At 56.2% G+C, this 27,060-nt stretch overlaps 1 protein-coding gene across 1 annotated transcript; it reads left to right on the plus strand.

Annotated features, from left to right (window-relative positions):
- The first annotated feature begins 590 nt into the window (after window positions 1-590).
- On the plus strand, window positions 591-6,646 carry Lair1 (leukocyte associated immunoglobulin like receptor 1). Its single transcript, XM_077793291.1, has 7 exons — window positions 591-627; window positions 1,969-2,163; window positions 4,334-4,459; window positions 4,540-4,582; window positions 4,666-4,703; window positions 4,888-4,940; window positions 5,424-6,646. Exons 1-7 carry the CDS (start codon window positions 591-593, stop codon window positions 5,556-5,558), a joined length of 627 nt encoding a protein of 208 aa, XP_077649417.1. The 3' UTR covers window positions 5,559-6,646.
- Window positions 6,647-27,060: the final 20,414 nt, after the last annotated feature.

The following is a 27,060-nucleotide window of genomic DNA, read 5'->3' on the forward strand; positions in this document are numbered from 1 at the left end:
CAGGTCCCTTCCCTGCAGAGGCCTGAGTCCAGCAAACCCAGCAGACTCTGGGCCCTCCCCCGGGGCTGCCCGTCACCTCTGCCCAGGCTCAGTGTGACCAGGAGCACTGGGCCCTAGAGGAAGACACCTGGGTTGGGGAAAGGCCCAGCCTTGGGAAGGACTGGGCAGCAGAGAGGCTCATGGAAGGGGACCTGGGAGGTCTTGTAGCCACCCCAGGGCAGGAAGAAGGCCACCCTGACCCTGGGAGCAGGTGGCCTGGGGAGCAGGGAGGCTGAGTGCCCAGGCTCCACCAGGCCCTGCTGGCCCAGCTCTGGGGGAACCGGGCGCTCTTCTCACTGGGCTTCTCTTCCAGGGCTCTGCCTGGGCCAGGCCATCCACGCACAGGAGGGTGAGTGCAGGTCCCAGGGCCTCCTCCCAGGGCAGCTGTGGACAGGGGCATGTGGATCCAGGAGCCTGGGACCTTAACAGTGTCCCACGCGTGGGCAACCCCAGTGTGGCCCTCATCAGGTCCCTGTGTCTCTGCCTGTCTCCTGTGGTTTCCTGGGCTGAGCAAGGTGCTCTCCTTTGACATGGTGGCTGTGTGTCTGGGGATGTGGCAGGATGCTCTGATGGCCCACCTGGGAGTGGGTAGGTGGGGTCAGCAGGCCTGGCCTCTCCCACTTTCCCTTGTTGGTGGAGAGCGTCTGTTCCTGCCCCTCAGCAGTTGTGCAGCCCACACCATTACCAGCCACAGTCCCCACGCAGGCCAGTGGCTGCCCTCCAAGAGGCCCCTGGACTCCCTCCACCTCTGGCTGCAGTGTCCTGAGTGACAGGCACCTGGGCTTCTCCCACCCTGGGCCCTGTGGGTGGGGCAGGGACCCGACACCTGTCCTAGGTCTCAGCCAGGTGCCCCACGTCCCAGGGAGCACAGCGCCACCTCCTCTGTGCCCTGATGTGCCCAGGGACACTTGTGCAGGGTCACAGCAGTGGACCTGGACAGGGTGTCCACCTGCCCGTCCTCCCTCCCCAGGAGCCTGTGTCTGTGCCTCTCCTGCTTCTGCAGCACACAGAGGGGCTCTGAGTGGACAGACAAGGACCAGGACTGAGGGAGATGAGGGGAGGAGATGGACTGGGGTGGCCCAAGGGTGGGACATTCCAGTGGGCAGAGAGGCCTGAGCAGGAGACCAGCTGTGCAGCAGGTGGCCAGCCAGCAAGTGCTAACAGACTGAGAAGGAGGGGACAGTGTAGAGGACACCCCGAGGCAGAGGCTCAGCAGAGGCCCCTGGACCTGGCCCAGGGCAGGGAGGGGTGGGCACAGACACAGCAAGGCCAGGATGTCCAGGCTCCCTGGGGACCCCGAGCCAGGAGGATGTACCTGGGGTCAGGTCCTCCTCACCAGGTGGGAGAGCAGCTGCCACAGCAGGAAGGATGTGCACAGGAGGGGACACAGGGAGGACAGAGGGAGGGGACACAGGGAGGGGACCCAGGGAGGACAGAGGGAGGGGACACTACATAGGGACATAGGGAGGGGACACAGGGAGGGGACAGAGGGAGGGTACACAGGATGTGCACAGGAGGAGAGACACAGAGGGGACAGAGGGAGGATAGAGGGAGGGGACCCTACAAAGGGACATAGGGAGGGGACACAGGGAGGGGAAAAGAGGGGGACATGAGAAGGGGACATTGGGAAAGACATGGAGAGGGTGAAACAGTGATGGGACATGCGGAGGAGACACAGGGAGGGGACATAGTAAAGGAATTTAGGGAAAGGACACAGGGAGTGGACAGAGCAAAGGGACACAGGGAGAGAGACCCAGGAGGTGAGCCAGGGAGAGGGAGGCAGGGAGGTGGATGACTGTGAACCACAGAGTGACCGCAGCTGCACAGCTCTGTAAACTGCCCAAGAACCCTGGGCTGTGCACCTGAATTCAGTCTGTGGCTCAGCCCCTCCTCCCAGTGGACGCTGAGCCGCTGTCTGCTTCCTCCCAGGGACCCTGCCCAGACCCTCCATCTCTGCTGAGCCAGGCTCTGAGATCCCCCGGGGGAGGCCCGTGACCATCGTGTGCCAGGCCCCTGCTGGGTTTGAGTACTTTCGCCTGGAGAAGGAGGGAAGCTCCCAGATCTGGGATGAGAAGAACAGTTCACCTTCTGAGCGAGAGGCCAGGTTCCTGTTCCCCTCCATGAGTGAGGACACTGCTGGTCGTTATCACTGCCGCTACCTAAAGTCCACGTGGTCTGAGCTCAGTGACGACTTGAGGCTGGTGCTGAGCAGGGAGGACGTCACCCAGGTCCCCACCCCAGTCCCAGGTCAGCCATCTGGTTGGTCCCCAGGTCCTGGACCCTGTCCCAGCTGCCATGCTGTCCACAGCCTCCTGCCCCCACCTGACCCCAGGCCCCTCCCTCTGCACAGTGTCCCCTCAGCCCTCATGCCATGAGGTCCCTGGAGCCCTGGTCTCATGTTCACTTTGTGTGACCTGGACACAGGTCCAGCATGGGGTGGGCATGGAGCTGGCCCTGCTGCTGGGTGGGGAGGGGTCCCCAGAGATGGCTGGGGGCAGACCCCTTCCAGAACAGTGTCTCTTCACTCAGATGGAGGGTTCACTGTCCTTCCCATGGGGCCAGAGCCTGGGTGGCTGAGGGTGACATCTGGTGTAGTCCCCTCCTACTGGGCAGGTCACCTGGGCCAGGGATGGCCCTGACCGGGCTGGATGGTGCAGTGGGGAAGCTTTGGGATGAGATGGTTCATGTCCTGTGTGTGCTTGGCCCTAAGACGTCCTGGAGTCAGGTCCAGTGCAGGGTTGGCCTGCCTCGCTGTCTCCTCAGGCTCCAAAGAGCTGCCCCATGCTGATTCTGTGAGGTCCAGCAGGGGAAGGTGGTGGGAGAGGCCGAGAGAGACCTGCCCCAGCAGCGTGGGTATGACGGGGCTCTCCTGTCCTTCCTGGCCCCTGATCTGCTCCTCAGGAGTCTCAGGACATTGTCTGGGGCTGAGCGATGGCCAGATGTGTCCTCTACTTGAACGCCCAGGGTGAAGTGGGCAGGCTGGTGGGACAGGCTCTAAACGGCCCCCAGTAAGCTCCTTGATCCAACCCGCCCCCTTTGCAGACCCTTTGCAGAAGCCTGCAGCCCACAGGTCCCCTCACAGAGCCCTGCTCCTCTGCAGGTGACTCACAGTGGGAGGGGCACTAGGCCTCTGAGCTGGGTGGCGCCTAGGGCCCAGCCCTAGCCCTGGCTTTGGAGTGGAGCTCTGGGAAGGCCAGAGTGAGGGGCACATCCTCAGGCACCGGGATGTCCCTGATACGCGTGACTCCAGGCCAGGCTCTGCTGAAGCATCTAATGCCACAGCAACCTGTGAGGCTGGGGCAGCCCGATCCTGTGGTGCCTCCCCCATTGCTGAGACCAGACAGCTAAGTCCCTCTGTCAAAGGCACAAGGCTCTGAAAGGGCTGGGGCAGAACCAGTCTCGGGGCCACACCCCAGGCCCAGGGTCCCCAGCTACACCCTACCTGGAGCCACCAGGACCCACCTTCCAAACCCTGACCTGAGAGAAGGGTAAGTTCTTGGTGGCTGTGGCTGAAGGGTTAGGGAAGGCCCCCGGGGAAGGTGCCCTGGGGAGGAGGCACAGCCCGTGCAAGGTGACAGGGATGAAGTCCTGGGGCCTGCAAACCCTCCCAGGTGTCTCCTGGCTCTGCCAGGTGCTGCGTGGTGGGGGTGAAGCTGCGCCCACTCCCCGGGGCTCAGATGGTCCAGCCTCCCCTGTGTGCTGTGGCAGGACCTTCCGGGGCAGCAGCCTGCAGACCCTTCCCCACCACGTCTCCACTTCCTGAGCCCTGGAAGTGCGGCCAGTGCAGGCAGGACCGACCCCTCCTTCCTCTACCTCTGGTTCAATCTGAGCGTCCACAGCCACTGGTGCCCACTGCATTGGGCAGCGCAGATGTGGGGAAGCCCCTCTGGGCAGGGCTAGTCTGGAGGGAGAGGCCCAGGGTCCTGCAGGTGGCAGAGTGGGTGGGGAGGACCCTGCTGGCTGGGCCCAGCTCTGGCCTCTGATCTCCCCCCTCCTCCAGACCCCTCCTCCCCAGAGGTACAGAGGACAGTAACAACCCTGGAGAGTGTCGTCACATCCCGCATGAGCCCAGGTGTGCCCTGGGGAAGGGGAAAGATGGGCTTTGGTGGTGGTCAGATTCCAGCTCTGCCAGTGGCCAGCGTGTCCCTGTGCACAGAGAGCGTCCCCTGGGCCCCCCTGGGTCGGGTGAGAGTGACTCCCCTTGGCAGCAGAGCTGTGCCCAGGAGGTCTCCAGTCCACGCCCAGCAGCAGCACCGGGGGCTGTGCGGGGTGCTCACACCCGTCCCACCTCCAGCCGCCCCTGCTCTACTCCTGACCACGGAGCACCTCTACCTTCTCATCGGGGTCCCCCTGGCCTTGCTCCTGTGTCTCCTCCTCCTGCTCCTCTTCTGCCTCCATCGCCAGCATCAGAGGAAGCCAGGTAGGACTTCCCGGGAAGGGCGGGCTGTCGGTGCTGGGGACAAGGCCTCCCTCCTAAACTCAGACCCTGACTGTCCTCAGGGCCTCCCGGTGGCCAGGGCCAGTTGCAGAGGCCACAGGAGAGGTGAGACCCCTGGGAATGACCCCGGCCCCCCGCCCAGTCCTCAGCCTCTGGCTGCCCTAGTGCTGATTTGTTCCTTCCCACAGGCTGGGCCTGGCTGTGGACAGTCTGGAGAGGTCACCAGGTAAAGGCCCGAGAGGAGGGACAGGCCTGGAGAGGGAAGTGGGGGCTCAAGGGGTCAGGAGGCAGCAGGGGGGGAGCAGGTTTAGGGCCTTTCTGGGAGGTTCCAGGTGGGTACAGAATGAGGTCTGATCAAGCTGACCTTTTGTCCACCCCAGAGAACTGACCACGTGTCTGCTTCCCTCCAGACATGGCCACGGCTGATAGACCCCCTGAGAAGGACAGGGAGACCGGCAACCCTGTAAGTCTGCCTGGGTCATCTCCCGCTGCATAAGGAAGTCCCCAGATTAGCAGCCCAGCAACACGTCCCCATTTCTTGGGTCAGGACGTTGGGAGCAGCTGAACTGGCTGGTTCTGGCTCAGGTCTCTCATGACGCTGCAGCAGAGGTGTCCACTAGGTTGCAGGAATCTGCAGGCCTGCCTGGGCAGGAGGACTCACGTCCAAGGAGGTGTACCCCACGTCCAAGGTGGCGCACCCACAGCAGCTGGCTCACCCAGAGGGAAACCAGGCCTGGGATGGGCAGAGGGCACACTGTCTTCTGTGGCCTCACTGGAGTGACCTGCCACCACTTCTGCCACTTCTGGTGGTCCCACAGATCAGCCCTGGTACCCTGTGTGCGGGGACTGCAAGATGATGTGATCCAGGAGGTGGGGCCCTGGGAGGTGGCTGCCACAGTCCCCCACCCCACAGCCCCCATCCTCATCCGGGGCCCCTCTCCCTCAGGCCCCTGCTGCAAGAGATCCCCAGGAGGTGACATATGCTGAGCTGGACCACGGAGCCCTCACAGAGAGGGCCGCCCGAGCTGGGTCCCCACTGACCCCAGAGCCCAGCACATATGCGACCCTTGCCAGACACTGACTCCTGGGCCTGAGGTCACTCCAAGCCACTCTTCCAAAAGCCTGAAGCAGCCATTGGGAGGGCTTCTCTTGGACTCACCCAGGCCTCAGAGAGCTTTGCTGGGGACAGCAGCTGGGGCCTGGAGGTCTCTGAGCAGCATCTGGGAGATTCATCCACCAGGTGGCCCCTGCCACAGCTGACCAGCTGTCAGAGAGGCTGTGTCACAACTACTTCCAGAGACCCAGCCTCAGTCCCTGGCTGTTTCCAGAGACCCCGAAACCAAGGTCTCATCCTAGGGCTGCTTCCAGAGAACCAGCAAAGGCCACTCCTGGGGTCCCACCTACTTCAGAGACTGCATGCTGATGATGCTCAGTGGTCCCTAACGGCCTCCCTGGGGTCCAGTGCTGACCCTGCCTGAGTCTGGGCTGCACTCAGGCTGCCGGGAGCTGAGCCGGATCTCTGGGCCAGACCTCACTTGGTACATCAGTGGACCTCTTTAAAACAGAACATCCCAGCCCCCATGGTCGGGCCAGAGAGGTTCATGTGGACCCAGTGCTGCAGTCTCAGCTGTTCAGAGCAGAGTGGGGGCTACGAGGGCTGTCAGGGCTTCCTGTTTTCTGCAGAACACATCGAATTGAGCAAGGCTGCATAATTTCGGGGTGTGCACCATGAGGACCTGACCTAGGCATGCGCCCTGTAGATTTCCAGAATCAAACCCTCAGCACAGCTGCACCTGCACGTTAGATCCCGGGACTTGCTCATCTGACGACTGGAAGTCGGTCAGTGTTTCCTGATGGAGCATGAGGGTCTGGGTGGAGAAGGGAAGGGGTCTAAAGGGAGGTGCAGAGGGCGAAGGCTGCCCCACCCACCCCCACCACACTCATGCACATCCAGGCACACAGGCACCACTAACACATGCCTTCGCACACACGGCCCACGCTTCCGTGCACACACAGGCACATTGCACACACGCACTTTCACACCCCAGGAAAACCCCGAGTACCTGTGAGGTGCTACCCTGTTTCAAATTAAAATAGAACAATTACCCTGTGGACCACTAGGGGGCGGGAGTGCCTCATCTTGATTAATATGTGTGCCTGTCTCAAAAATCAATCAACCAACAAACAAATAAATAAAAAGCAAGAATTCCAAAGGAACAGAGAAATTTTTGTGCGCGTGTTCACGTCTTAAAATTATGAGCCCTTCACGGGATATCAGACTATGTATACAATCGTCAAAGAAAAGAATAAAATAACAGGATCCTGAAAACCTGTTATAGGGCGAGATTTAAACTGTGTGTGTGTGTGTGTGTGTGTGTTTGTGTGTGTGTGTGTGTGTGTGTTTGTGTGTGTGTGTGTGTTTGTGTGTGTGTGTGTGTGTGTGTGTGTGTGTGTCCCTGAGCGTGCTGGTACAGAAAAAAGAATATTTTAAAAGAGAACAAAATTCAGCCGCCTCTTCCAGGGCTGATGGCCATCTCGGTTTGGTTCGACACCAACATCATGGCATGCCCCTGTCCCACCGCCCACAGCGCCGCGTTCTCTGCTTTGCCAGGACCTAGGGACCGCGGATGGGCAGTCTCGGTGTGTCGCGAACTGGACCGACGGGGTCCTTGTCCCTGCTCAGAGCCTGGTGTCCGCCTCCGATGACCCTCCTTGGTCTGCTCTTTCATTTTCCGCTCCCTGCGGTTGGCTTGCTGCGGGGATCTGCCTGCTGCCCCTGCCCTGGATCTGGTTCCCTGCTGCGACAGCGAGAGCGACTTTCTGTTGGACAGTCCAGCTCCTCTCTGTGTCTGTCTCGGGTATTTTCAACGTCATCCTGGCGTTTCCCCAAGAATCCTGCTGGTGCAGAGGTGGACAGGTGGCTGGAGGCTCTTAGCAGAGGATGGACCCTGGCATTGCGGGGCGGGGGGGGGCCTTCTATTTTCCTCCACTCCCTGGGCACAGGTGCACACCAGGCCCTGCGACCCCCAGAGCCGCACCGTGGCCTCTGGAAGGCGGGACAGGAGCTAAACACGACACCACATTTTCTTTCCTGAGGGGCAGTGGGAGGAAGAGGGCCAGGGAGAGGACAGAACAGCAGGGACAGGACTGGCCTTCCTCCCTGATCCTTGGACCTGCAGGACACAGGTCCAGGGGCGAGAGGCAAGAGAGCAACCTCCAGGCTCCTGGCCGCCCCTGCAGGAGGCGCACTAGCTAGCACACCCAGGGTCGGGCCAGCGGAGTGGCCAGGGGAGGGAAGGACCCCCTTGACTAGGGACTTCCACCTCCCAGTTCTGAGAACCCTGTCTGGGGCCCAAGCCAGGCATCCCCTGCTGGCCTGTCAAAGAGAGATGGCACCTGACCAGGTGGGGCAGGAGCAGATGCTCACGGAGGTCCAGGACCCTTGGACAAAGTGGACGCTTAGTTCACAAGAAGTGTCGCCAGGCTCAAGGGAGCTGGGAGGGGAGGGAGCCCCGATCTTTGCCCACAGACTTAGGTGGCCCCCTCCACCTGGCAAGCAAGTGAGACCTCAGTCAGTCTGACCAGAGGACCAGCGGGAGGACCCAAGACCACCTGGGTCACCTGCTCCCTCCAGCAGGACACCACCCAGGAAGGAGATGGGGAGGGGGGGCCAGAGATGGACTTGACCTGGAGAGAGTGGCTATCATGACGTTTTAACCTGTGCAGCTTATGAGACGGACCAGAGACGTTGTATTTCTCCTGCTGAGCCAAGTTGCATTATGATCTGCAAACACACACACACACACACGCACACACACATGCACACACGTGCACATACATAATACACACATGCACACACGCATACACACAACACACATGCACACACAATACACACATGCACATACACAACACACACATGCACACACAATACACACACGCACAACACACAACACACACATGCACACACACAACACACACATGCACAACGCACACTTGCACACGCACATACACATGCACAACACATGCACACACACAATACACACATGCACACACGCATACACACAACACACATGCACACACAATACGCACATGCACATACACAACACACACATGCACAACACACACATGTACATGCACATGCACATGCACAACACATGCACACACACAACACACATACATGCACAACACACAATATGCACACACAACACACACATGCACACACAAAACACACATGCACACACACATAACACATAACACACACATGCACAACACACAACACACACATGCACACACATACACAACACACACGCACACACATGCACAACACACACACGCACACCCGTGCACACATATCTGTGATGGCCCCTGCACTCTCATGAAGTAGCACTTCCCCTGTTTTAATTTCCTGAGGAGTGAAGTGTCCCTTCTTGTGTTTTTAATGATGCTTCAACAAAATAGAGCGAAGTCCAGTGCATGGAAAGTGCTGGGCCACTTGCCCGAGGGACGTCTTCATTCGTCCCAGTTTCCGTGCGTATCTCCATGCATACAATGATTTTCCACCTACTCCATCAAAGGCACCCTCCACCCTCACACTTTTTGGACCATGGTGGGTCTGTAGCACATTGGGCTGAGCACACGCCCCTCTCACAGGGGTGGCATCTAATAGTTACTCACCCTCCTGCTGGCCAGCCTTCCCAGGGGCAGTAGTAGGCATGATTGGTGGGTCGTGGGCCGCGGTGCTGCATACCTGCTGCGTCTGCGTTTAGTGTGTGGGTGAGTGAGTTTCCACAGGGGCCTTTTGCTGGACTTTTCTCCAGTTTCTTTGGGAATCGAGGGGGCTGTCTTCACACAGGAAGAGGGCTCTTATGAGCAGAGTGGACTCCACGGCTGAGCCCAGACACGGGCAGCCCCTGGGGATGCCCTACACCATGAGCAGGCGCTTTCCGGCTCTGTCCAGGGCAGAGCCCAGGCTGACTGCGTCCTTAGAGCCCTGGGCCAGAGGGCGGTGTTAAGGAACAAGATCCACCGTCACTTGTCCACGCACAGCAAGGAAGGCCTTACCTTAGGAGACCATTGTGACAGGTGTGGGGACCACCGTGATGGGATCTTGCAGTGAAACAAAACCCAGGTCTGAGTGCAGCTGGGGCAGAGTGGCCGCATCGGGGAGGGGGGGTCAGGGGTGGACAAATACCAGAGGAGGTGTCGGGAGGGGCTCCCTGAGGCGAGGGGGCAGGATTCTTGCTGAGGGCAGCCAGGTGCCCAGGCACCAGCTGGTGGTGGGGACCCATGAGACCCCAGGGTGAGCAGGTGGAGGGTCACAGTGACTCCACAGGGTGCTGGATGGAGGACAAGACAAGCCCAGAGCCAGGTCAAGGTGGAAGGGAGCTCAGGGATGCAGGAGCAGGGTTGGTCAACGGGAGCATTTTATGAAGGGGTGACCCGCGGTCTGGGCCTCTCTGGGGGAGGGTCTGACCGAGTCACACAGCACTTGGCCTTGAGTCATCAACGACCCCAAGAGCTCAGGGCATTCCTCCTGAAGAAACACGGCCCCTGGGTGGCTCCCCCGGGCTTGAGGTCAGAGTCTGGGGGGAGTCACGGGTCTCAGCCCTGCAGAGGCTGAGCCCACCCGGACTCAGGAGCCACCCGGCTGAGACTGGGGACCCCCTCCTTCTCCATCAGACCCCATCTTGCCACCCCCAGAACACTATGGGCACCTCCCCCCCCAGCTCTGCCTGGAGCCCCCCCGGAGCCCAGGCCCCCCAGCCGTTCCCTCAGGCTCAATTCCTTCCCTCCATAGCACGGTCTCCTTGTCCGTCTCCTCTTCAGGGGGCTGGTCCCTTTCCCAGGAGGCCATGGTGTCCTTAGGCGCCCTGGGTCAGAGCTGGCTCCTGGCTGCCTCCCCAGGGTGAGCAGGCTCCTGGGCTGGAGGCCACCAGAGACTCAGAGCCCACGGAGGCTTCCCCAGCGGGCGGCACAGCACCCGGGAGAAGGTGAAGAGAAGAGGTGTCCCCAACACGCAGCAGCCCCCTGGGGCTGGACAGCAGCACTGGGAGCCAAGGACACGCCGAGAGCCACGTCCTGGGTCCTGGGGGAGGCGCCGGCTTCCAGGAACAGAGAGGGGGAGGGGGGAGCCACAGAGGTCAGGGTCGGGTCTCAGACCCCCTTCCTGCGCCTCGGAGCCCTTGGGCCCACATGGGCCCCGGGAAGCCCATCAGCGTCCAGACAAGAATCCAGCCACACCCAGAACCACCAGGGCTACAGTCCACCAGTCCCAGAACCACCCATCAAGGCTTGCCCAGGGGTCTGGGTGCACGGGCCTCTGTTGGCCTGGGAGCCGAAGATCAGAAGGGGCCAGCTGGGCATCAGGAGGCCAACGTGCCACCACCTGCCCTGTCCCACACATCCCTTAGTGCTCCCAGGGATGGAGCCTGCCTGGGGGCCAGGCGGCTGAGCAGGGCTCAGGTCCAGGGCCACAGCAAGAGAGCAGGGGCAGGCAGGACCAGGGCCCAGAGCTGACCAGGGTCACTGCCCTGGGGTACAGGGTGGAGTCGGAGCGAATGTCCTCGCCCTGTTCAAACAGCCCTGCGCGGGCGCCTCACAGGTGAGATGATGCTGGGTCGTCAGGAGCTGGACACCTCCCTCCCACGAGGGTCCTAGCAGCTAGTGTGAGAGAGTCTCAGGGGAACAGGAGCCCGTCAGGACCAGGATCCCTGACAGGAGGTTTCCAGCCCCCGCTGACCCTGTGTGGGCTTCTAGGTTTCCTCCCAAGTCCACTTGTCCCCATCCGATGTCCACCTATCCGTCACCACCCGTCAGTCCATCCACCACCCACTCTCCAGCCGTCGTCATGTCCGTCAGTCAGGTACCTCGCTGTGTATCAGGCGCTGTGTGTGTGCCTGCTTCTGCCAGCTGAGTGCTGTCGGTCTGTGTACCCGACCTGCGGACAGTGGCCACGAGGGCTAACCTGGACATGTGTGCAGCGTAGCTGTGAAATACTCACTTGGAACACCTTCCGGAACCCACGACCTGCCGTGGTCACGTGGGGGAAGTGAGAAAAGGCCCAGAGCCAGTCCCTCCCTCCCTGTGACGAGCTTTGTGGCCTCACTCTGCACAGTTCCTGCCACAGGACCTGTCCTCCCACACGGGAAAGCACAGCGTAGGCCAGGGACGCTGGCCATGTGCCCTCACCCCACCACCCCCCCGAGCCTCGGTGAGCCTGGGGATGACGAAGGCATTGAGGGGCAGCCAGGGTGGGAGATGGGCGAGGGGTGCAGGACGCTGAGCCCTGGGGGAGAGGCAGCCCTGCCCCCTCGGTGTCCCTGGGCCTGAGCCAACAGTGGAGGGACCCAAGGCCCTGGTGTGCTGTGGAGAGGGGACAGGACGGTCCATCTAGGCCTATCTGGACCTGCTATTGGGCAAGGAAACCACCAGCAGAGAGCAGTGTGGACCGGGTGGTGGGATCCAGGCAGCTGAGTCCTTCCCTGGTCAAGCTGACCCTTGATGCCCCTCGAGGACCCTGCACTGTGGGTGACTTTCTCAGGGGTCTTTTTCCAGTGCTCTGCCTGGGCCAGAGGAGCCACACGCAGGAGGTGAGTCATGCCCACAGGTCCTCACCGTCCACCCAGGCCACTCTGGCGGGCAGTGGTGTCCACCCTGGGAGGGAGCCCAGCCTCAGCCTACACCACATGAATACCGCCTCAGGCTTCTCCCGACGGCTGCAGGCCCCGCCAGGCAGCAGCCACCTCCCGCTCAGGGCCTGCCCTCTGGCCAGGCTTCCGCCCCACACACCTGGCCTCCAGGTCCCAGCCCCACATTTCCTCAGTGAACGTCCTGGGTTCTGGGCCAGATGACAGAGAGCTGTCCTTGGCTCCCTCTAATGTCCACCCACATCCAACCACCCAGGGTCTGGGCACCTGTCCCCATAAATGTTCTCCCATCTGCCCCCAAGTCTTGCAAGGAAGTCTCTCCCTGATTCTGAAGCCTCAGACAGCCCACGGGGCCCCTCCAGGAGGCCCACAGAGAAGTGAAGTCTTGAGGCTGGTGCTGAGCAGGGAGGACATCACCCAGGCCCCCACCCCAGGCCCAGCTCAGCCATCAGGTTGGTCTCTGGGTCCTGGACCCTGTCCCAGTTGCCATCCTGTCCACAGCCTCCTGCCCCCACCTGACCCCAGGCCCCTCCCTCTGCACAGTGTCCCTCAGCCCTCATGCCCTGAGGTCCCTGGAGTCCTGGTCTCATGGCCACTTTGTGTGACCTGGACACAGGTCCAGCATGGGGTGGGCATGGAGCTGGCCCTGCTGCTGGGTGGGGAGGGGTCCCCAGAGATGGCTGGGGGCAGACACCTTCCAGAACATCTTCACTCAGATGGAGGGTTCACTGTCCTTCCCACGGGGCCAGAGCCTGGGTGGCTGGGGGTGACATCTGGTGTAGTCCCCTCCCACTGGGCAGGTCACCTGGGCCAGGGATAACCCTGACCAGGGCTGGAAGGGGCACTGGGGAAGCTTTGGGATGTGATGGTCCATGTCCTGTGTGTGCTCAGTCTGGTTAGTGTCCAGGAGGGTCAGCCCATCCCAGAGAGGGACAGGGGACATTCTCCATTTAAAGCCAAGTCTTCTCTCCCTTCTCTGTGAATTCTCCTGTAGCCCAGACATCCTGGGGGCCAGGTGCACAGTGTCCAGGGGTGGGCCAGATGCACAGTGTCCAGGGGTGGGCCAGATGCACAGTGTCCAGGGGTGGGCCAGATGCACAGTGTCCAGGGGTGGGCCAGGTGCACAGTGTCCAGGGGTGGGCCAGGTGCACAGTGTCCAGGGGTGGGCCAGATGCACAGTGTCCAGGGGTGGGCCAGGTGCACAGTGTCCAGGGGTGGGCCAGGTGCACAGTGTCCAGGGGTGGGCCAGGTGCACAGTGTCCAGGGGTGGGCCAGATGCACAGTGTCCAGGGGTGGGCCAGGTGCACAGTGTCCAGGGGTGGGCCAGATGCACAGTGTCCAGGGGTGGTCTAAATGCAGTGTCCAGGGGTGGGCCAGATGCACAGTGTCCAGGGGTGGGCCAGATGCACAGTGTCCAGGGGTGGGGCCCCAGTCAGTTCTGGGGGCACTCACTAGTTTATCCTGAGGCTCTGACAGGTCCCTAGTATCCTGGGTACTTACTGGTGGCACAGTGGCCCCTAGGTGAGGTCAGTGCCCATACCTCCTGACCCTGTGTCCTGGTGAGGCTCCCCACCCTGTCTGCCCATGACCAGGACCTGCTGGTGAGTGCTGGTGGGTGCACAGCAGGATCAGCTCAGGTGCCACCTGGGTCCCCAGGTCTCCTTGCCCACCCTGGGGGTCTGCAAAGGTCACCATAATCCAGGGTACAGGAGAGGGCCCAGGCAGGAGTTAGAGGACACTGTGGGAGGTGAGGGACGGCCCACAGGAGCCCAGAGACCTCAGGTGTGTGACTCCACCTGTGCTCCAGGCAGGCACACAGGGACTGGTGTAGAGCAGGTCAGCTCTGTAGAGTCCATCGTGATCTCCACAGGTGAGCAGGCACCTGGCGGGAAGGGGCCATGACACACCCTGCACCTCTCAGGATGTGGCCCCAGGGCAGGGACGTGGCTCCTGGCAGGTGACAAGGTGTGGAGTGGTCATGCTGACGCCCACCCCATCCTGACCCCAGACCATCATGGTCACCTCTGCCTCCCTGTCCATGTGACGGGGTGGAGTGTCCCCCACTGTGTGTCCTGTTGGTCCAGCTGTCTGGGTGGATCAGTCCCACCTGCCCCCTCTGCTGTTTGCCTGGAACCTTCCAGGAGGAGGAGACCCTGTGTGGACCCTCAGTCATCCCCTCTCTGTCCCCATGCTGTGGGGACCCTGGTGCTGTCAGGACTTCCCTCATGTCTGTGAGGTGACGTGTCTCGGTCCTGTGCACTGAGACTCCATTAGGACCTGCAGACCCAGAGCCTGTCAATCACCAGCTCAGGAGGTCAGCTCCAGGGTGCACTGGGCTGGGGATGCACCTGGGACCCCAGCCCCATGCACTCTGGGTCCTGCTCACTGTAACTCAGCACTGTGTCCCCAGGTGACCCTGGGTGTTGGGGGAGGAGGGTCACCCAGTGAAGGGCCAGCAGAGTCCCTCCATCCTGCCCTAGGGACGCACACACAGGGGTCACCCACCCTGACCCCTTTCCCAAGGCCTCAGATGCTGGGGTTTGGGCAGAGAGGAGGGACTGGGACACTCAAAGGTCCAGCAGACATCGGGCTGGATGAACTGGCAGAGCAGGGACAGCCCTGGTCCAGCCCAGGGTCACACCTCTGCCCTCCCATGGCTGGTTCTCACAGTGGGCTGTGGGCACCACCAGGCCCTGAGCTCCCCTCTCATCCTCAGGTGGCAGAGGCTGTCGTCCCCCGTTTTCTCCAGGGTGGCCTTGGCCTTAGACTTGGAGCTGAGTTTGATCAAAGGCAGCTGTGTGTGCTCCAGTCCCCTGTCCCCAGGGCCCTCCTGTTCACTGGGTGACCTGGGAGGGACACAGGGAGCAGGGGAGGTGGGGCAGGGTGATCCAGTGACAGGACAGTCAGGAGAAGGGCTCAGGAGGCCACGGTCAGCCTAGGGGAGAGGCTGCCAGCCCTTCACCAGCCTCTGACTCCTAGGAGTCCCACGTGACATCAGCCCCACCCACAGGAGTGAGCTCCCCACAGTAGGTCACCTGGGACTCTGCATGGGGTAGTGCCCACGGGGACAGGTTCTGGCCTGGAAAGTGGGGAGTGGCTCCTATTTCAGGGCCCTGGGGTGGGTCTTGGCCACCTGCCAGTGACCTTTCCTGACAGTCAGCCGTGTCCTTCTGCTTCCAGCCTCCACCCCCCAGAACTCCATGGAGCTGAACTGTGTCCCCTGGGCCTGGCTGGGCTGGTCTTGGTGGTCCTGGGGGTGCTTCTGGGAGAAGCTTGGCACAGCTGGCCCAGGTCACAGAGAGAAGAGAGCCTGACCCCAGGGCCCAGGGGAGATGCCCACAGGACTCAGCCCATGTGAGCCCCAGGGACCCAGAGGCCACCATGGACTGTGCACTCTGGACCTGGACACTCTGCAGGGTCTGAACACGTCCTCAACCTGCACCAGGGAGCCGTGTGGACACATCCCAGCCTCCCTCGGTGTCAGCTCCTGTGTCCCAGGGTGGCCTCCATGCTGGACACCCATCACCTAGGCCTGGCCTACATGTGGCTCCAGGACCTGGTTGAGCACGTGGAGGAGTCTCACTGCTGAGGACAGTCTTGGTAGGTTTCCTTTTCTCCCGCACTTTGAGTAGAGCATCCCAATCTTTCCTCCCTGCAAGATTCCTGCAGAACATCTGCTGATTGTCTTTCTAGGGTTCATGGATGGGATGAGTCGCTGCTTTAAAGTTGTCTCTGACTTTGAGGATTTGGTCAGATGGCCTCTTGGTGAACATCTCTGAGTGTTTCTTCCATGTCGGGCTCTTTCCACTTGCAGATCTGGATGTTCATCTCTCTGGACTTGGGGATTTGTCTTCATCATGCATTTACATATCTCTCTTCTACTCTCTTTTCTCGGCCCTGCTAAGGCTCCTGTTGACCGTACAGTGTCCCACTTGATGGTGTCCCATAGATTTCCCTCATTCCTTTGTATCTTTTCCTTTCTATCCTCTGGGTCATTTCCCGCGTCTTGTCTTCAGGTCTGGCTCTGTCTCCTATTCTGTGAAGTCTGCTGGTGAAGCTCTCTCTAGAATTTCCACTTCAGTCCCTGTGTTCTTTAACTCCAGACTGTCTCTTTGCTTCCCTTATTGGGTTTAATTTCTCTGTTGGACTTTCTAATTTTTGCGTATTTGAATTTGACTAGTTTTCTGTTAAATTCTCTTGTGACCCACTGAACATTATTATTATTATTATTTTGATGTTTTCCCAGATAGTTCACAGGTCTCCATTCCTTCAGGGTCAGTTCCTGGTGCGTTACATATTTCCTTGGGTGATGCCACGCGTCCTCTGGGGGGGGGGCACTCTGAATGACCTGCACCTTCCATCCTGAGGCAAAGGCTCTGATTGGTCACTACATTTTGTAGTGATTTGGGCATTGTCCCAGCTCAGGAAGTAGAAGGTGTGTCTTCAGATGTAATTGTCACCCCTGAGGTTGAGTTACACTCACGCGTTCCTTGTAACCCTGCCCCTTCTGGCCTTTTTTGATAGAACTTTCTAGCAAACAAGGGTCCCCCAATAAAAGCCCACTTCCGAACATGCTTGCTGTTTCTCGCCAGCCTCTTGTGACCTTCTCTTGCTCGCCCATTTGGGGAGCCTGGACTGACTATGCACTGATCAGGCAGAGAGGAACAGGAGGCAAGGTTGGGTGCCCCTTTGCAGATGTTAACTGGAACTGGGGAACTTGCAGACCTAGAGAGACAGGTGAATCGCCACCTGCCCATCTATGATCAGATCACGGCATGTGCCAAAAGGGCGTGGCCGGAGATGTCTTCCCGGGATCAATCTACTCTGGATTTTAGTCATATTAAACATCGGTCAGAAGAACAATTCCCTGATTGCGTGGCGCGTCTGTGCCAGGCAGAGAACAGATCGATCGGAGACCCAAACGCCTCTGAGTTCCTGGTCAAGCAGCGAGCATTTGAAAATGCCAATAAAGTGTGTCAGGACGTCCTCTGACCCCACCGGAGGAAAGGGGCAGCTTCTGAGTTCATCCGCCTTTGTGCAGATGTGGGACCCACACAATTCCAGGGTTTTACGCTCCCTGCGGCTTTCAAACAGGTCCTCCAGCCCAGTCTCAGAGGCGCCATTCTCAAGGGCGGGGTTTCAACTGTGGCAGGACCGGGCACTTGGCTCAGGACTGCGAATCTCCGCGCAATAGGGCAGAGACCTCTCCCCGTTCACGCAGGTGGCGCTGCCACTGGGCAGAAAACTGCGTGGTGAGGGGGATGGGGACAGATAGGGTGGTGGCCCACCTCCACTTCTGACCTCACTCCTGCCTCCTTCGGGGCCAAACAACGGGGGCTTTGCAGCATGTGCGGGAAGAGGAGTGGGAGTCCAGACCTTGTCGTCATCAGAGCCGGCCAAGGTGGCTCGTCACTGTCACCAGCCAGCTCCACCCAGAGGGTACTTTCATGACCAGCCCTGGTAGTGAATTTAACACCTGAAGTGGGACCACAGAGTTCCTACTGGATTCCATGGGCTGTTACCCCCAGGTACCATAGGCCTAATTTTGGGAAAAAAATTATTTTAAAGCGGGAATCCAGGTAATGCCAGGGGTAGTTGATTTAGATTTTAGAGGTGAGATTAAAATCACTGTGCAATCAGAGCGTGCCATTCAGCTCTCTACACAACAGGTGCTGGCACGGTTAGTACTTGTGCCCGCTTAAGACTTTCACTTCTGGGTACCCAGACCCAGTGTACTGGGTCCAATTAATCCAGCAGGAGCGGCCCCTGCTGGAACTTAAAATCAATCATAAAAAAATTTCGAGGTATTGTAGATACTGGGGCGGATAAATCTGTTTTATCTCGTAGATTTTAGCCCCCAAATTGGCCTTTACATATTGCACCCACCAACTTAGGGGGCATAGGTCTATCTCTCAACCTGCTCAAAGTGCCCAGTATCTTCACTGGGAAGATAAAGTTGGTGATGCTGGAATTTTTAAGCCTTATGTTTTAGACACCTTACCAGTAAATTTATGGGGTAGGGATGTTTTTATCCATTTAGGATTATTATTAGCAACTCCAAATTCTATCATGTCATTTGAGGGACTCAATCAAAAATATATTCCTAGAGAAATTGAGGGAGATTTATAGGAAGGGAACCCACCTGTGACCCAATCTTCCCAACAGAGATTAATTAGTGCACCCAGCCGACATTTTTGGTAGGGGCCCTGACCTTATCCCCAACCCAGAGAACAGCAGAAAAAATTAATTGGCTCATAGAAGAGCCAATCTGGGCTAGTGAGTGGCCCCTAACAGGGAAAAACTTAACATAGCCCACATGTTAGTTGAGGAACCACTTCAGGCAGCCATTTAGAGTCTACGCTCAGCCCTGGGAACACACCCGTCTTTGTAATTAAGAAAAACTCTGGTAAATGAAGATTATTACAAGACCTTAGAGGTACTAATTGTGGTATAGAGCCCACGGGAGCACGGCAATCTGGGCTTCCTTCTCCTACAGCGATGCCTTTAGATCATTAGTTGATAGTAGTAGGTCTAAAAGGTTGTTTTCTCTCTATACCTTTGCACCCAGACCACTGTAAAAAGTTGTTCTTTAGTGTCCCGGCAATGAATTGTAAAGAACCAGTTAAAAGATATTGTGGAAAGTGCTGCCTCAGGGAGCATGTAATAGTCCAACTTTACGCCAGAGTTTTGTGGCACAGGCCACCACACCTGTGAGGGAGAAATTCCTCAGTGCATGTATTACTCATTTCACGGATGACATGCATTTAGCTCATGCTAATTCAGATGTACTCTTAAAACTTTTGCCCAATTAGAGACTTCACTCACGGCAATGGGTTTGTGCCTTGCACCTCAGAAGGTGCAAAGGACCTCTCCTTCTCAGTATCTAGGTCAAGTGATTGAAGGACAGACAGTCCGTCCTCAAAACTTACAAATAAGAGTCAAGAAGCTGCACGACCTTAATGACTTAAAAAATTATTAGGAGATATTAATTGGCTAAGGCCATCTTTAAAGCCAACTACTTCAGATTTAAGTCCTTTATTTCAAATATTACAGGGAGATCCTTCTCCAACTTCTCCTCAGCTCCCAACAGAAGCGAGAACAGCTTTGGGGAAAGTTGAAATTGCTATTAAAAATGCTCAAATTACTAGAATTAACCCACAAGAGCCTATATATTTGATGATATTCCCAACTGCATACCCTCCTACAGCGGCAATATGGCAATCGTTGGGAGTTATTGAGTGGATTCATTTAGCCCACTCTCCTCAAAAGTCATGAACTCCTTTTCATGATTCTGTTGCTCAATTAGTGATAATGGGCAGAAAAAGAGCTTAAAGATGGCTGGATCAGAACCTCATATTATAATCATTTCATTTTCTGCTCAATAGAATGTTTGGCTTTTCCAAACTTCTAATACTTGGCAAGTAGCTTTTGCTAATTTCCCTGGTCAGATAAAGAGTCATTATCCTCATGATAAAATTACCCAATTTTCATTGGTCACTTCATTCATTTTTCCAAGGATTGTACGTGCACAACCAATAAATGGTGCACTAACAGTATTCACTGATGGCTCAAGTTCGGGTGAAGCAGGTTTTTATAGTCATGCTCATACAGAGGTAATACAAATCTCATACACTTCTGCCCAATGAGCAGAAGGACAAGCTCTCATTTGTGCTTTAAGTCATTTTTGCAAAGGAGCCCATCAATATTTACTCTGACATCTTGTAGGCAGTTGGAGTTATAAAAAATATCATCACAAGAGCTATTCAGTTTGTTTCGTATTCTACAAAGGATGGTGCAAATACGAAAGCACCCATGTTTTATAGGCCACATATGGGTCCACACTAATCTTCTAGGGCCCGTAACATCAGGTAATGATAAGATTGGCAAATTGGTTGCTATTTGTCAACAAATGTCTTTGTATGACTCTGCACAAGCTTCACATTCTTTGCATCATCAAAATGCCTCTAGCTTACATAAAAAAAACCAACATTACTAGAGAGCAAGCTCATCAAATTGTACGTAACTGCCCCCAGTGTGTTAGACACATTCCATCTTTCCCATCTGGAGTAAAACCCCGTTTAATTGATTTGGATTAAAACCAAATCAATTATGGCAAATGGATCTAATTCACATTCCTCAATTTGGTAAACAATGTTATGTACAAGTAATTGTAGATACTTATTCTAGATTTATCTTTGCCACAGCCCGTGCAAAAGAAAATACTCAACATGTTATTTCTCATTGATTAGCTGCCTTTCCAGTATTAGGATGTCCTTTAGAGATTAAAACTGATAATGTACCGGCTTATGTAAGCTCTTCTTTTAGCAATTTGGCAAGAGTTTCGTATTGACCATAAAACAGGTATTCCTCACAACCCTCAAGGTCAAGGTATTGTAGAAGGAGCTCATTTATCTATTAAGCTACAATTACAAAAACTAAATGGGGGAGATAGGACTAAGACCCCCAAAATAGCCTCAATCATGCTCTGTTCATCTTAAATTTTCTAAACTGTGACTCAGAAGGTCACACTGCAGCTGAGCGACACTCGTCTTCCACGGCAACAGGCCCTTCAGGCCGAGTTTGGTTGAAAGATTTGCAGACTGGCCAATGGGAGGACCAGATCCTGTGATTATGGGGGTGAATGTCAAGCTTGTATTTTCCCAGAAGGTGCTTCTCGTCCTATTTGGGTACCTGAATGCTCCATCAGGCTTGGAGGACCTAGAACCAAGATTCAAACACCTGAAGGTCAACCCAGAGATGCCAGACCCGAGTCCCCCCGACCAGAGGAACTCTCGAAGGAAGAGGGGGAGAAAGATGGCCCAGAGAGACCCAAGCTGAAGCCACCCTCATGGAAGGGCCTGAGGAATCTGACACTGCAGACTGGACAACTGATTCGACAACAAGGAAAGTCAAATCTCCAACGATGATGCTCGCTGCAGTAATAGCCCTGCTGGTCTGTCGGGTAAGAGGGAAATCAGGCAGAAACCTACTGGACATCATTCCCAGATTCACCCCTGGTACACCCAGCGGTGCGGACTGGAGAATCTGTCCCAGTGTTTACTAATGACTCATGTATGATGGGAGGATTTACAGACACCCCTGTTACTCCCAATCCTGTGACTGGATTCAATTGTTCTGGCCACAGTGCCCCACTACCTTTGTGTTGGTCCCACGATATACATGCTGGCTGTCTAAAAGTGTCATCTGAGGAAAAGACAGCAGTTGGTGGACCCAAATCAACTAATCATACTGTTCCTGAAGACTCAAAACCTTATATCAGATCAGTTATTAAAATGGGACTTTCTTATGACAAACCAGGTATTTCAGTAGATCACCCATGAATACCTCATTGTCCTAACTGTTCTGTGATAGAAATTGGCACCTTTCCTAAGTGGATGGATTGTATAAACACCTTTCCAGTACAGCATTAGGTGTCTAGAAATGGTGGGTATATTTTGGACCGGTCTAGAATTGACTAAAAGCAATTACACAAGGGTACTGCCACGACCCCTGGAGGATTTGTTAGCAACATCCTGACCTTCAGCGAAGGTGGCATTCAGAAAGATGTTAGGCGCTTAGTTGCTGCCTCAGAATTCTTACATTTTACTGACGACCCTTTACCAGACTTTGTAGGCAGAAATTGTAAGGAAGGTGCTTGCTATGGCTCATGAGCCTGTGTTCAGTCCCCTTACGTTTTAATTACTGGAAATGTGAAAGTTGAAAGGAAAGATGATAGATACCTTGTAACATGTAATAATCGTAATTTAACTAACTGAATCACCAGATATAATAGAGGGAGAGGAATGCTGATACTGCATCAGCCCTCTTTTGTCTCTTTGCCAGCTAACATTTCAGAGCCGTGGTACGCTGATGCTGGTTTTCAAGTCTTACAACAAATACCTGCCCAGCTAGAGAGACCAAAGGTGCTCTTGGACTCGTAGTATTGGGAGTTGTTGCCTTAGTTTCATTTATTGCTTCAATGGTCACAGCTTCGGTGGCCTTATCTCAAAATATTCAATATGCAGGTTTTGTTAATAATTTGGCTAAAAACACTTCCAAGGCTCTTCATAACCAAATAAATATTTATGAAAGGATTAAAACCAAACTAAATGCCTTAGAGGCTACGGCTATAAATACAGGTCATGAGCTTTCAGCTTTGAAATTTAAGGAAAGACTTAAATGTCATGCTAAATATAAGTATGTGTGTGTTACTGCTGCCAAATGCACTGCTTCCCAATGGGGTTGGGAAAAGGTTAACCAACATTTGTTGGATATTGGGCAAAATAATGATAACAGCTTCGATCTTTGGGAGCTGCATCATCATATTCCAGATATACAAGAAAGTAGGATGGATTTTTTGGATGCTACTTCTTTAGCTGATGAGATACTCAGAGAATTGAATGGCTGTGACCCTGGACAATTCTTAAACACTCTGCATGGTAGATCCTTGTCTTGTTCTCTTTGCTACTAATTCTCTCTTGTATTGTAATGGCAGGAGGGAGAGCCCTCAGAACAAGAATTCGGGGACTCTGGAATAGTGACCCACCACCTGCTCTTTCAAAGAAGGAAGGGGGAAAATGAGGTGCACCTTCCATCCTGAAGCAAGAGGCTCTGACGGATCAGGACATTGCCTGGTGACTTGGGCACTGTCCCAGCTCAGGAAGTTGAGGGCGAGTCTTCAGATATAGGTGTCACCACTTGGGTTGAATTATACTCCTCTGTCCCTTGTAACCCTGCCCCTTCTGGCGATTTTTTTGGATAGAACCTTCCAAAAAAAGGGTCCCCTCGCCAGCCTCTCCGGACCTTCTCTTGCTCTCCCTTTTGGGGAGCCTGAGGCCGAGGGTGGATAAGCCGTCCTGAAGCTTGTTTAAAGGTAAAGTGTTTCATTTGGTGTCCCTGAAAATTCACCCGAGCGACCTTAAGTTCAGCTGCCCATGCTGGTCGGGGACAGCAGTGTCCCTGATTTTTCATGATCCTTGTGGCCTTGCAATGGTGTCTGCACGTTTGAAGAAGTAGTCCTTATAGACAGGCTGCAGCAGGGAAGGCCACTCACCAGGAAGCCATTCAGAGGTTCCAGGGAAGTCTCATGGTGGGGACTTGTGTGGGTTTGCTGCTGGAGCCCCGGGCACTCTTAACTGTGCCTGGGTCTGTAGGTGGATGGATGTGGCACTTGGGTCATGGACTCCCTACTGCCAATGGGATGGGCATATTGACTGGATCTGTAGCCGGGGCCTGGAATCTGAGGGTATAGGGCTGGCCAAACCTGGCTGCACATGCCAACTGGATCTGAGGTGGCACAGGTGCCCACCTGCAGCCCTGGGGCAGGTCTGAAGCATGAGTCCTTGGGCCAGAGAGAACAGTGTCTGGTGCTTCCCCAGCCAGACAGGAACCCCCCCTGGAGGGTGGCGCAGGGCAGTGGTGTAGGCACAGAGTGCACAGGGCCTGCTGCAGTGGGGAGGACCAGGCACCTCCTGGTGAAGGCAGCTCTAGTTTGGCTTATTGCAAATAATACCTAAAGGATCCAACTGCTTCCCAGGCTCTTCTCCTAGTTCTAGAACAGAGCTTCAGAGCACTGACAGGAATACGTCCAGCCCCTACACAGTAAGGGAACACTGTCTGGACTCCCATCAGTCATGACCAGACGGGCAGCGGGGAGGAACCACAGCACCTGTCCACAGAAACTGACCTGGGGTTGGTCTCATGAGACCTGGCCTTTGCTGAGGTCCTGGGGTTGCTGGCTCTCTGTGTGGTACCAGCTGAAGTACCAGGATGTTGGAGTTGGTAAAGGAAGACAGTAAAACAGTTGTTACAGGGGCTGAGGGGGTGGCTCAGTGGGAGAGCACATGCCTAGCACGTGTGAGGCCCTGGGGTCAGTCCCAGCCCCAAACCAGATCCCAACTATTTATTATAACTGTATTCTGTATTTCCAAAAATTTAGTAAATATGTAAAAGATGTTCTAAAACGTGTGTGTGTGTGTGTGTGTGTGTGTGTGTACTAAACGGCTCTTCTAGATATAACAACTACCATATAGTCAAGAAATAAACCAGATGTTAGTAAACACTGCACCACAGTAGAATAGTGAACTTGAACTTGAAGGCACAGCAGGAGAGACACCAAAAATGAAAGAAAGGCATAGTATTTTTTTTAATGAGAAAGAATTAATTGTTTTTGTTTTCTTGATGATGGACACCCTGACTGGGTGAGATGGACTTAGTGTGTTGCTCTCCCCTGCTGGCGACAGAAGCCCAACACAGTTTGTTTGTTTCATATTATTTTGGGCCCTTTGTGCATCTTTGGAGAAGTTTTGGTTCAGTTCCTTGTCCAGCAGAGGAAATCCTGTCAGCGGTCAATTGTGGCGGCCACCTGTGGGCAGTGCTGACACTTGAACCCTAAGGGGCACTCAGGACAGTGCCTCCCTAGATCATGACACTGACCTCCAGGAGCTCAGCCAGGGGCCTGCAGGACACACAGAGCAAAGCCCCTGCTGTGCCAGGGGAGGGGAGGAAGCCTGGCGCCCCCTGCTGGGCTGCCCTGCCACAGCTCTGTGTCAGGAGAGGGGAACTAAGCAGCCCTTGGGGCCAGTTCTTCCCTCCTGGGCTGTGGCTCCTGAGCCCCACAGGAAGGGTCAGCCCACCTCCCTGCGTGGTCTTGTTTTCCTAGGAACGTGGCCATCTCAGGATGCAGTGTCTCTGCAGGCCCTTCAGACAGAGTGGGGTCTCCTCTGTCCACCCCCACGGTCAGGTGTGATCTGTCCTCATCCCTCCAGGGGACACAGCACCAAATACACCTGCTGCCCTCCTGGGCCAGACCCTTCCAGGTGAGAGTGACCAGGGCTGGCCTCCCCTCTCGGGCCTCCCTGGGGCTCCATCCCCTGCAGCCTGTCCAGGGCACAGGGTGGTGAGCCCCTTGCCAGGGCAGCCATCCCCCAGCCCTGGAGATGCCTCTGGGGAGAAGCAGGCTCCCTCTTCAGGGAGGGCAGAGCTGCAGACCCTGAGCACCTGGCTGTGCAGCTCACCTGGCGCTTCCTGCTGGGATGAGCACAGAGACCCAGGGAAAGTGAAGGACATAACAAGAGCCAGGCTGGTGGCCCAGGGCTGTGATTCTTGTAGCTCAGGAGGCTGAGGCAGGAGGATGACAAGATCAAGGCCAGCCTCAGCAACTTAGTGGCCTAAGCACCTTAGTGAGACCCTGTCTCAAAATAAAACATAAAAAGACTAGGGATGTGGCTCTGTGATAAAGCCCTCCTGGGTTCAATCCCTGGTACAAATATATAAATAAATAACAAGTCTCTTTAAAGACTCTGGAGTGCGGTTTGTTTTCTGCTGAACTTTGGCCTCATCCACTTCCCTTTCTCTCTCCAGTACCCCTCCCCCGTTCTCTGCACTCCTTGTCCCCTTGGGCCCCATTGCTACCTCCACCCTTTGCATGTCACATCTGGGGAACAACAGTGAGCTGTGAGCTCTGGCTTTGCAGAAGCTGAACTGTAGAACTTCCTGGTTACCCTGCTATCCCAGCATCTCTGGAGACAGAGGCAGCAGGATGACAAGTTGAGGCCACCTCAGCAATTTAGTGAGGTCTAAGAAACTGAGCAAGAGGCTAAGCCTGGGGCGAGAGCTTAGTGGACACCTTAGGTTCAATACCTGGCAGCAGGGGAAACCTCCTGGTTGTCCTCATCCCCTGCCCATGTACCTGTGAGCAGGAACACCCTCGTCTGGCCCTCCGTTTCCTCGTCCTGAGGAGGTCATCACAAACCCTCTCCAAGAGGGCTTTGGGTCAGGGGTACAGGGTGCATGGGAGGGGCTCCGTCCTGGTTAATCTGCAACCTCCTTACGAGATGGGGTGGCGAGGCTGGGACCTGAGAGGATCCTGGCTTTGTCCCCAGGTCCAGGTGGACGATTGCTGTGTCCACTGAGACCCAATGCTGGGCGCTCTGCCCTTGTCCCAGCTCTGCAGGAGAGGGAGCTGCACAGCCCGCCTGCTGGGGCTTCAGCAGAGCCTGGCTGACCTGGACAGGACGGGCCAGCTGCTGCCCCCTGCAGCCCTCGGGTCTCCCCTATGTGGGACAGAAACCCTGAGAAGCACTGTGAAGCTCCCTGTCCAGAGCACCTGCTCACGGAGAGACAGAGCTGACCGTGCACTGCTGGACACGTGCCCAGCCACACACCTTAGCTTTCCTGAAAAGCCCATGTACAGGAACTGCCACCCCAGGGGATGATGCTGGGGGACTGGGCCAGAGGAAATGGCTCCAGGTGCACCCTGGGGGCTGCAGGAGGAACCCAGGGCCACCAGCTTGTCTTCTGCAACAGCAGGACAGGAGGAGCCGAAGGCCTGCAGGAGGCCGGTAGGGCCAGGGCCACAGCAGGGACCTGGGCTTCCTCAGAAGTATGCACATGTCCAGTGTTAGGGACAGCCCCTGCTGCAGAGCCCGCAGGCCACGCTCCCCTGGCGTCTTAACCCTCTGCAACAAATAGGGTGAAACCCTGGCCAGGGGCACCTGGGGGCTGAAGGGTGGTCAGGACCCTGAGGGCTGCAGCTCCTCTCCTACCTCTCCAGGGTCTGTTAGGGCTGACCCTCTCCAGCACAGGTCTAGCTGTCAGGAAGTGGACCCCAGGTGTCCCCAGGGGGAGAACACAGCTGGAAATACAGGGCCACCCTGGGAGCCCACAGGCAGGGAGGTGGGAGTGGAGAGAACAGAAATCTAAAACAGTCACAGAGATCCCCGGGGCTCTGCTGACAGTGAGCAGCTCTCAGAACAGACGGGTGTCCCAGGAAGAGACTTAGAGGGCCACCAGAGACCGGAAGGGCTGGCAGGACACAGGGAGGGCCTCAGTGGCCCTCAGGGCGGCACCAGGAGGGCAGCTCTCAGCTGAAGGTTGCAGCAGCAGAAACCTCAAGACTGGAAAAGAACCAGGACTGCAAGGTCAGAGCCTCAGGAC

This window comes from Urocitellus parryii, chromosome 15 (assembly GCF_045843805.1).
Source record: "Urocitellus parryii isolate mUroPar1 chromosome 15, mUroPar1.hap1, whole genome shotgun sequence".
In the NCBI taxonomy this organism is placed as follows: domain Eukaryota; kingdom Metazoa; phylum Chordata; class Mammalia; order Rodentia; family Sciuridae; genus Urocitellus; species Urocitellus parryii.